Source organism: Cynara cardunculus (genome assembly GCF_001531365.2).
Source record: "Cynara cardunculus var. scolymus isolate 2C chromosome LG 3, CcrdV1, whole genome shotgun sequence".
NCBI lineage: Eukaryota > Viridiplantae > Streptophyta > Magnoliopsida > Asterales > Asteraceae > Cynara > Cynara cardunculus.
Window position 1 is genome coordinate 28097665 of NC_037530.1, and position 11270 is coordinate 28108934.

Below are 11270 nucleotides of genomic sequence, written 5' to 3' on the forward strand. Positions count from 1 at the left end.
GTTTCCCTCTAGATATCGAGATAATTAAGATGGATGAATATTAAATTTCCCTATTTCTCCATATGAAGCGTATTAGGGAAGTTGAATCTCCCATTTACTCCCACCCTCAACCAGTTCTTACTATCTCCTACTTGAACTCTTATCTACTAACGAACCCGACTGTAAGGTGATACATGCATTATATGTGATAAAATCTTTTAAGCATGCCAAATAATACAAGTTATGATGTTGTGCATGAAATGTTTTTGGCTACATATGAGGGGTCATATTCCCAGATGATGATACTATCAGGTAAGAGGCTATGAAAATGCACACATTCCATACATGTATCACAAGGGTACCTCCATGTACTCAATTAAGATGTATGTTATCAGGACATATTGTGTTCACTGTACTTTGCAAATTTGATAGATAGATACACACCCACACTATGCCAATTAAAAATTGCAATCTCATATGTTCACTTATTTATGCTTCTTGCATGCAATAATTCAACTTACCCATATGTATACTTGAGCTCGTCTCACACTTTGACCTACGTGACCTCACTAGCAAGTTCATACTACACTTATATTGATCATCTTTGCAACCTGATCTACGTAAGCTCAAAGTTAGGTTCATTGCATATAAGCTATCTGAAGATCTAAGCCATACAAACCCATTTCTACGCTATTTTTCATTCGTTTTGCATCGTGATGACATTAATATGAAATAATAACATCTAGCACTCTTAAACTTCAATTAAACCAGCATATCATGCTTCAATCAAACACAGATTAACTACTGATGGCATACAATATGTAAAACATTCATATCTTGACGAATTCATGGCCTTAAGGCCATGTTCTCATCCCATTTGTTTACCAAAATGTTCAAAAATACTACTTTAGAGTTATGCATTAGAACTTACTTTTAATTTGATGATGAATACTTGCACTCTTTGAAAGTTCTTTCTACTTATTTGCGAGGAATTTTCTAAAATTCTAGAGAGGGGTCATTTTGTCATATATAACAAGTGTAGGGGGGTAAAATGAAACTTTTCCTGTTTGTATCCATTCTACCTTACGTGGCTGCTTACATGGTTGGCCTGCATTTGAAAATTCAATGGAAGATCTCTTCTTCCACCCGCATCTATAGATACAAAAAGGTTAATGTATAGGTACGACTGAGGGTGCACACGAGCATTGACTTTTGACTTTTTGTTCATATGTTTTACACACAGTGAATTGAAAGAGGGAATAAGGAGGAGGTTGATGATGATGGTGATGATTGTTAAAATCGTGTTTCTTACTTCATGATAACATGGAGGAAACAAACGTCTCAATTGCCGATTCAAATGTTGACAAAACGTTAGTAAACGCGACGACTCCTCAAACCCCAAAACCTTCAATTCTTAGTACTTGATTGATCATCGTTGCTTTTTTTTTTTGGTGATTTTTGTTGCAAATTTGCTTGATCATGAGCAAATTCTTTAGTAAAAGAAGGTTTCATCTCTCCTCCCCTGCTAATCTCATGCCTTCGTTTTCTTCTAGTTCTGATTATAACAATAATTCGTCGAAGAAGGCTAATTCTTCGTCGTCTCCGTGTTCATCTTCGTCGTCGCCGTGCGAGTCTTCAATGAATGGGGGGTTTTCTTCTCCGCAGTCGCAGAAGAGGCTCACCAGGCAGCGTAAACTCCGTCACGTGACGGTGGAGAACTTTTGTATGCCGGAGGAAGATGATGGCGATAGGTCAAAATCGTTGCCTGGTTCTCCGAATTCGGAGTCAAGGTCGTCCCACCGATTGCTGCAGCACTGGTCCTTGTCTGCCGTTCCGCAACCATTACCACTTCCTAATGATGAATTCCGGTTTCATGCCGAAGAATATAGCAGAGGAGATGGACGGTAAGTTTCTGTCGTTTTTGAATCATAAATAACATTTCACCATCTTAGGGATTATCACTTGGGACCACAAATGTTTTGTTGATGATTATAGTAAAATCAAGAATACTTCCACATTCCAAATATCTACTATTGCATCCATACTCAAAACATAGCTGCAATTTGACACTAGACTTCATACCATTTCATTTTCAATTTTAAAAGTTTATGGATTTTAAACTATTTGGGGGAAAATTTGCCATCTTAAAGTTGATCCATTCACCAAAGTTGGTGCAAATTGGTGGCAAAATCAAATGTAAATTCTACATGTGGCAAATACCAGGTTAGGCAATTGAAAACTTTCTGAAGTTCTTCTATTTGGGGAAAAATTTCCATGTTAAAAGTGTATCTATTTGGGTGATTTAATTTCTAAAGGGGGATTAAGATTATAGTGCCTGCAGAAATCTTGGAGATTTGCTTCTCACTAAATCTTGAGTTCGGTTGAATTGAATCTCAAAACTGCAGTTGCAGATCACATCAATGTGGGATGAATCCTAAGGCTTGTGGTGACTTGATATCATCTAAACCTTCAACTTACCATCGCCGGAGAGGTTATCCTCAAGACGTAAATGGCGAAAAAGTTGGTTGTGGCATCAGGTTGGATGTTCCTCCTAGGAGTGCCCCAGCTACTACCTTCACTAGTCCTGCACTTAGCCCCAAAAGATTTAGTACCGTCGATATTTTTGATTCTGCATTTGCTGTTCCTCAAGAGCTTCGTGTGTCACCACCTTCAAGACGTTCTCCAGTGCACAGTCCACCATCACAAAGTCCTTATCTGAAAGTTCATCTACTTAACAACAAATCTCCACCAGAAAGGACCGAAAGCAACAACACTAATGTTCACCCACTTCCCCTTCCACCTGGAGTTTCAAGACCTGTTTCTAGTCGTCGAAGTTTGGATAAATCAGATGGGCAATCAACAAAGGGTCAATGGCAAAAAGGGAAACTTCTGGGACGTGGTACCTATGGCAGCGTATATGAAGCAACCAATCGGTATGTCATATGAATTGAACAGAACTTTAAATTACTTTTGCTGCAGTGTGTTTAATGTTTTTGTTTTTTCTCTTTGCAGTGAGACAGGGAGTTTGTGTGCATTGAAAGAAGTTGATGTCATTCCTGATGATACCAAATCATCAGAATGTATAAGGCAGTTGGAGCAGGTCATTCTTCTGAACCATGTTTATCGTTGAACATATTTGTGCATTAGTATCTGTTTTGTGTATGCATCCATATATTTATTCCATGGCTTTAAGTTTGAAGGCATATATTTTCATCTTCCATGACTTGCGAAGAATAGTAACTCCATTGTTTTGTGGATAGCATTATCTGTGATGTTGTTATCAGTATATGCAGCATGTATAGCGAATTATGTATTAAACAAATTCAGAAACTTCTTTCAGGAATGTAGAATTTGCATTGCTAGTATCCACAAATATATACTTGAATAATATGCTTAAATTTGCAAATTTAGACAAACAAACTACCATGATTTTATCATAATAGTCCAGTAAAATTGAATGCATTTCGTCATATACATTTTTATATTGTGGAATCCTTTGAGCTTTGCATTTTCTTTCATCAAAAAGTGCTTCTCTCCAAGGAACGATTCCCCCTAGCAAGAAAGTACTGATTAGCCTCACAAAAGAGGATTATTGCTCGGCATCTTTAAGTTGACAATCTATACTCTTTGCATATTGTTTTTCTTAATGTTAATGTGTATGTGATTAGAACCTCAAATATTTGTAACTTGTTTGTTGATGATCATGCTAATCATTTATTTCTTTACTTTGATATTCACATGAAGGTGAGTGATTGAAGGTAGTTTGAAAAGATACTTAAATATATTTCTTTTTCTCAAACAATCTATTTGTTTCAGGAAATAAAAGTTCTACGAAATTTAGAACATCCAAACATTGTACAATATTTGGGTTCTGAAGTGGTGAGTTTCTTTAGGTTTCATTTGTTTCGATTCCTTTCAATATTGTTAAAGATATTTTTAACAACAGAAATTATGTCCTCTATGCAGGTTGAGGATAAATTTTGCATATATTTGGAGCATGTGCACCCTGGGTCAATAAGTAAATATGTGCGGGAACGCTGTGGAGCTGTAACAGAATCGGTAGTTCGAAATTTTACACGTCATATTCTTTCAGGATTGGCTTATTTGCACAGCAAGAAGACAGTTCACAGGTGATGATTATTCTTTGCAAAAATGGATAATTGAAAATATTGCAGTTAAAATAGAGTGAGAGAAGGCTTGGAAAACAAACACACCACAGTGGGATTGCTATGTACTCCCTGAATGTCAGATGCTATGCAAACACAATTTAGAAATAGACCTTGTTGGGATGAATTTACATGGTTTTCTTTCTCTCTTTCCATCTTTCGCTAGCAACAAAGATGAAAAAAATTTGTGTATATATATATATATACACATATTTCGTGGTGATTGTAACTATAATGATAGTTATATTTACCATTACAAGCTCTTAGTAAATCAGATGTGTATGTGTTAAATAGGGATATTAAAGGAGCAAATTTGCTTGTTGATTCATCTGGTGTGGTGAAGCTCGCAGACTTTGGATTGGCAAAACATGTGAGCTGAGAAATAGTAAATCTTTATTTTTGTTTCTTTCAACTTAACCACCTCTAGCATGAATCTTTATCTTTGTCTATTGGTTTCTTTTATTGTGAATAACTTATCTTCTCTTTCTTTGAAGAAGTTTCATCATGCCGGTGTTATTGGTCCTAATAGTTATCCTCTTGTATTGTTACAGCTCTCTCCACATGTAATTGATCTTTCGTTAAAGGGTACTCCACACTGGATGGCTCCGGAGGTACCTCTTGTCATCACAAATTTAGGCTTCCTGTTTAGATTTCATAAAAATGGTCATCCTTAGCTCTTTTGTGCAGGTTCTGCAAGCTGCTATGCGAAAAGATACCAATGAACATACGTATACCATGGATATATGGAGCTTGGGATGTACAGTGATTGAGATGGTGACTGGGAAACCTCCTTGGAGTGAATTGAGTTCGGTAGGTTTCTATTTAACTTTTAAGACGAATAGTGTTTTTAGTTTTACTTTATGATATTTTCTGTTTCATCATTTATCCAACATATGTATCATTTCGTTAGGTGCAAGCGATGTTCAATGTATTGCACAGATCCCCACCTATACCAGAAACATTGTCATCAGAAGGGAAGGATTTCCTCCATCGATGCCTGCAGAGAAATCCTGAAAATCGCTCAACGGCTGCTTTGCTACTTGAACATCCTTTTGTGCGCAACTCATTTGATCACAATCTTGCACTCTGCAACCGAGAGGTTTCTGGTCTGAGATCGAATGTAAGTTTCAATGTCTCACTTACTGCTTTCATGAATATCTTGTTTATTGTATTATACTTATTTATTTATCATTCTAAATGCTCAAATTAGACTACTTGTTTTGTATGCCAGGAAATATCCTATAATCCAAGAGACTCGCCTGCACACCACAAAGATATACCAGGCACTTGGGTCCGACATGGAAGACTGCAGTTTCACCGGTAAGCTTTTCACCTCCGCACCACACGAGTGGTGAAAAATTTCTAACTTGTAAGATGAACAATCAATAAGATTGTACAGTATCTGCTAAAATTCCCAGTGGAATCATTCTTAGAATCATACAAACCTTTATGGAGCAGAGGGAGTAAAAGAGACCAAAATTTATGTTGTCTTTTTTTTTTCTTTAGTGAAACACCCAAACATCTGCAACCAAAGACTACGAGGGACCATTCGCCAGCCACCCGTCACTCTCCAAGGTCTACCCTTGAAGCTCTTCCTTGTGTTTCTTCGTCTGAATTCAACTTCAGTCCAACCCGTTGGGGCAATTCACGAATTCCCAATCGTATGCCAGCCGAAGGTGGCAGAACATACTCTCTTCCAACAACCCCCAACAGGGAAACCTATCTGTTATAAACGATTCTTTTTCCTGCCAATTAATTAACAACAGATTGCATAAGGAAGTAGAATTTAGGGTACAACCTAGTCATGATTCATTATGTGTTCAAAAGGATTCAAAAGGTATGTAGGTTCATAAATGGTGTGCAACACAGTAGGTTGTCTGTTGCACCAGTAGAGGAATTGTTGTTACTGATTATTTGTATATGCTTGTATTTGAATAGCATTTTTACAAAGTATGTTGTTGTATATATGATCCTACACATTTCTTTCGTTCTTGGTAAAATCAATGTATCGAATAGGGATTTACGAGCTACTATATGTAATATTGTGATGGCAATATATACCGATTTAATTACTTTCCTTTGAATTTTGTATGATAGATTACTCTCACAGTTGCCTCTTTTACTGCTACATCACTTGTTCAAAATACAATTGTGATTAACTTCTCTAGCAGCTGAAGAAAGGTGGAATCTATTTAATCTATATACGGAAAATTAGACTTTCGCATGCTTCTCATCTTTTGTGAGACTTTAGGGGCCGTTTACCTACAAGAGACATCATCTTCATTTAGAGGCCTTTTACCAAACTCTTACCCGGGTAATTGCTTACTCGACAAAATTCAACACTGTTATTTACTTATCGGGTAAGATTTTAGTCTACCAATGCAACAATTTACCTGGTAAGCACTAACCATGGTAAGAGTGCTCTCACTTACCGGGCAAGACTCTCGGTCCTTGCTTTCTCTCTTATTGGGTAAGTTTCTTGGTATTTGCCATATCCATCCAGTAAGGTAATGTGACTTGGTAAGTGCTTACCTAGGGTAAGCGTTTGGTAAACGGCCTATTTTATCATGTAACATTCTCGACCATCAAAATGGGTTGTTGGTAAGCATCTTAAACCCGTAAAACGCTTACCGGGTAAGACCCTCGGTCTTTGCTATGGATGGGTTACTTTTTATTAGCATTGGAATCACATTACATTAATTAAAAAAAATTAACCAAATTCGTCTGATGTAGAGACAATCAAGAAAGCCACATAAATAAATATATAGCCTAAAAAAATGGGCTAATCCAACCAATCTTACCTGTAATCAAATAGCTATTGCACCACCAATAAAAAAACCATGTTCACAAGTCCTTGTACATTTGCATTTAGAAGAATTCCATTTGGCTTTTGTAGTGCTCCAACAACTTTTCAAACATGTATGATGCCCATATTTTTTTATATGCTTGTAAAATCCATAGAAATCTTTCTCGATGATTTTTCTGTGTATGGATCATCATATGATCAATGTTTGCATAATCTTGAACAAAGTCTTGAAAGGTGTGAAGCAACTGATTTGGTCCTAAACTGAGAAAAATGTCATTTTAACGTTAAGGCTACATTTTTAAGTTTGGTCTCTCGGGCCGTTGTACCTTTTGATTATGGCATTAGAAGTTTTCTTGGGCATGCTAAACCAAAAATAGGAGTCGAGGTAGATAAGACTAAACTTGAAGTTATTGAAAAAACTACCTAAACCAACCACTGTAACAGGCATTAGAAGTTTTCTTGGGCATTGAACTTTGTTCACAGGTTGACTCTGTGGTCATATGTCGGTAGGTAACCTCGAGATGGTTCCTCTTGTTTCTTCACTAATGCATAGCAGGGAGACTCTTGAGTGATATTCTTGTGATGCCTTCCAAGGCGCTTCTGAATAACATATTCATCGAGATCCCACCATGGATGCGAACAATTTTAATCATACAATTGGCAATGGTAGTAAAATTACCAAGTCTTCGCCGTGTCTGTCGTAGGATTTGATGTCGTTGTTGTCGAAAGTTATTGGCATTGCTTCCAATTTTCTATCATGCTAAGGTCGGGTGTCTTTAAGGATAGGAGTCTTTGAGCTATGTTCGTTTACTCGCTATTTGGATAGAGAGTATGTTAGTCCACAAATATGTTGATCCCCTTCACAGTGTCTTGGAGGTTTGAGTGAGCACTGGCTCGATGTTGGCTTGGACGTCACAACCTTTCTCCGATATCAAGTCCTTCAAATGTCTCCTTTACAATAGCTAGGACCTCCTTCCATAGCCGAAGCAATCGTCCATATTGTGTCCATATTTGTCATATAAGCTTTGGGAGAAGTGGCTAGAACATAGAGCCCACGATCACATTTTCCTTGTGCTAGGACTTGCTTCGTTGTTCGATCCTGAATAAAAAATGAATGAGCAGAGAAAAGAACATCCACATGATTGTCATGCGTTAGTTTACTAATAGATAATAAATTTTTGGTGAGGCGGGGAACCACCAAAACATCCCGCAAGTGAATACCATTAGCAATTGTTGAAGAACCAATAGAAGAGATTTTGAGTGTATTACCATTTCCAAATTGGACCGAAGAATCACCACCATACGGCTCGGCATTAGCCAMTGATCCGGTGGAAGACACCATGTGATCGGAGGCGCCGGAATCAACAAACCAATCCGGGCCGGAAGGAGTAACTTGGCACTTGGCTAAAAAGGCTTTGGCGAGCTCAGCATCACGCATGGGTGAAGGGGACGCAAAAGATGCAAGTTGAGGGCATTGGTTCGCGTAGTGGCCATTTTGGCGACAAAGTTGACAATGAGGCGTCCACGACCGCGACCACCACGAAACGAGCGACCACCCCGACCCCGACCACCATCCGAACCCGAGGAGGGAGTGGCGCCGRCAGAAAAAGCGACCGAGGGAGTGGTGTCGCCGTGAATGGATTTGAGAAAAATTTCATGACCCTCGGCCCTAGCCAACAAGTCGCGAAACCCAAAACCAGCCCCGGAGGCACGGATGGCGGTGGAAAAATTCTCAAACGAGGCACCGAGACCGCAAAGAAACCAATGGGTTTTGTCGATTTCCGCCACCCCTTGACCAATGGCAGCAAGTTGATCACAAACGGTTTTGAATTTTCRGCCAAATTCAGAAACGGTGGAGGAACCCTTGGTAAGATGGCGGAGTTGATCACGGAGATTTTGGGCACGCTCCAAGGAGGAGTTGCCATAGGCGGCTTCAAGGGCTACCCAAWTTTCACGAGCCRTTGAGAGGCCCACAATCTCAGAAACAGCTTCTTCCGTGAGAGAAGCTTGAAGAAGAATAACAGCCCTTTGATCGGTGGAGACCCACTCCGCCAAAGCCGGATTCAAGGTCGGCTTGTTATCAACCAAAATGGAGGGCGGTGGGGACGGAACRGAGCCGTCAACATGACCAAGAAGTTGCTGGTAGTTTAGAAGAGGGATCAGTTGATTTTTCCACATAAGATAATTGGATGAATTAAGGCGAATGGTGATGAGATGCAAGATGGTGTTCATGGGTAGAGTGGAATCATTGGAGTTGGCCATGATGATGAAGCCGAAAAGTGAGGAAGAAAAAGGGAGGGACGGTTTTAGTGGGAGGGAAAGAGAAGGGTGGGAGTTACAAGGCTCTGATACCAAGAGAACTTGTGAATCTCCATGTCAAATGACATGAGAGTTACGTGTAATAAATAGACAAATAAATTACAGGTACACCCCTCTAACAAATGAATAAATACATAATAGTACAACAACTATATTTGTCTAATAAGTAGCACCATTTTATTTATCAAACTCATGAACATGGTTCCTTCAGTAAAGCACAAATTGAGTATTTGTATACCTTCTGATGTATCCACATCCAACTCCACTTATTAAGTCTCAGAGGTCGTTCAGTTCGTTTTGCATTAAGACTTGTATGATGTCTGTATTGATAAAGTTGTATGTGTGATAATAGATACGTTGTTGTTTGGTTGTTGGGCTCAATAAACAGTTTGAATGTCAGAAATGACCATTTTCAACTCCTCCATCTTTGTTTTTGTCTGAATAAATAATTGTTTAACAAAAATAATGAATAGATGAGTTTTAATGATAAAAAACATAATATTTTAAACGTTTTATAAATAAAAATAACTTGATCTAACATAATAATAAGAATTCAATGTTATAATAGAATTCACAGTGCTTCATGCTCCATTGCACACACTCTAGTAATTTCCCCTCTACTCCCAAACCTTCTCAAGCATCATGGATAATTGATTCATTATGGCTTTATTTTTTTGAAAATCAATTTCCAAGAAAATAACAACAAACATTAGGCATGTGAATGAGGCGCGACCCATTAGGGAACCCGGTGTATCCACACCGAAAGGGTCAAGGATTCCTTGCAAAACGGGGGACCCAGGATGAGGACGGGGATCCCCAAAAGTTAATAACCAGGGATGGGGATGGGGATGGGGATGGGGATGGGTGGGGTGGGGTAATGTGATCCCCGACCCGGCGGTACTGTGATCTTTGACCAGTCCCGTCCCCATATATTAAATATATTATATATTAATTATATTGTATATTTATTACATTTTTGTCAAAAGAAGCTTTTATAAAACTTTTCTTTAGATTACTTTCGGCTGCTTTTATAAAGCATTACTGTTTCCTTTTTGACTTTCATAAAAGTCTTTTGGCTTGTCCTCAGCCATTTTTCTTTTCTTTCTTTTTACTCGTCTATATAAGCAGAGGCATGTCTCTATTATAGATCAGAGTTTTCCGGAGGAAGCAAGAGTTTTCCTTTCCTCTTTTCTGTTCCTGTTTTGTAAGGTGTGCTAAAGAAATAAAACGAACAAGCTTGCCGACAGTGGTTAAGCCTTTTGTAAGTTCAAGATTCAGTTCTTTTTTATTCCTCTTATTTACTTCCAGTTTATTGCCGCCTTCATGGCCGGCTAAATTAGGACTATGAGTTAAAACATGTTTTTGATTTGATATATCAATAAATTATACATGGAATAGTAGTTTTTATGTTTAAGATGTAATGAAGATCTTCATTAAACAGTCAAGTCTACCTCTGAGATCTCTGATACTGGTTTCCACCAGCTGAGGCCAAGAGAGCCACTTAGGGTATTTAAAACCTTGGTTTGAGATTATGAGGCTAGCTTCTCTGTTTTGATTATTTTCGTTAGATCTGGTTTAAAGAAAATTAAAGATCCTCTTCTTTGTTCTGAAATTTTAGATACTCTAGAGCTTGATAAACCTAGTACTTCTAGTCATCCTATTATTCCTATCAATAATATTGATTATTCTATGAAAGAAGTTAATCGTCTTCTTCAAAATCAACATTTTCATTCTAAGGAAATTTCGATGGCCGATCTTAACAGAGAAGTTAATATTCTTAAAAAGGAGATTGATGCTTTAAAAAGTGATAATATTCTTCTTCACAAGCATCTTACAATTATTTCTGCAAATTATGATTTATTAATAAAAAAATACCCCTTTTTGTGCTTCTGAAGAACCTTCTTCCTCTAATGAGAATATTCCTCCTCCTTCTGAGCATATGCTGCATTCTGATAATGCAACCCTTTCTACAATCAGTAGAATGATTTCTCAAAAATGGT

At 38.0% G+C, this 11270-nt stretch overlaps 1 protein-coding gene across 3 annotated transcripts; it reads left to right on the forward strand.

The window, feature by feature from the left end:
• The first annotated feature begins 1151 nt into the window (after positions 1–1151).
• On the forward strand, positions 1152–6214 carry LOC112509688 (mitogen-activated protein kinase kinase kinase 5-like). 3 transcript variants are annotated; one of them, XM_025114778.1, is made up of 12 exons: positions 1152–1349; positions 1533–1883; positions 2385–2912; positions 2992–3079; positions 3796–3858; positions 3946–4109; positions 4440–4515; positions 4697–4756; positions 4833–4955; positions 5056–5265; positions 5377–5465; positions 5652–6214. In XM_025114778.1, the coding sequence occupies exons 1-12, from the start codon at positions 1303–1305 to the stop codon at positions 5875–5877; spliced, it is 2025 nt and encodes a 674-aa protein (XP_024970546.1). In that variant the 5' UTR covers positions 1152–1302; the 3' UTR covers positions 5878–6214. The 3 variants fall into 3 exon arrangements, with proteins under 3 accessions (XP_024970546.1, XP_024970544.1, XP_024970545.1); XM_025114776.1 differs by lacking the exon at positions 1152–1349 and having other exon boundaries at positions 1408–1883; XM_025114777.1 differs by lacking the exon at positions 1152–1349 and having other exon boundaries at positions 1408–1883; positions 2391–2912.
• The last annotated feature ends 5056 nt before the right edge of the window (positions 6215–11270 follow it).

Coding starts and splice junctions, on each gene's coding strand:
- LOC112509688 (XM_025114776.1), top strand. CDS start 1,459: ATGAGCAAATTCTTTAGTAAAAGAAGGTTTCATCTCTCCTCCCCTGCT. Junction 2,913..2,991: donor GTATATGAAGCAACCAATCG/GTATGTCATATG, acceptor TTCTCTTTGCAG/TGAGACAGGGAGTTTGTGTG. Junction 5,266..5,376: donor TTTCTGGTCTGAGATCGAAT/GTAAGTTTCAAT, acceptor TTTGTATGCCAG/GAAATATCCTATAATCCAAG.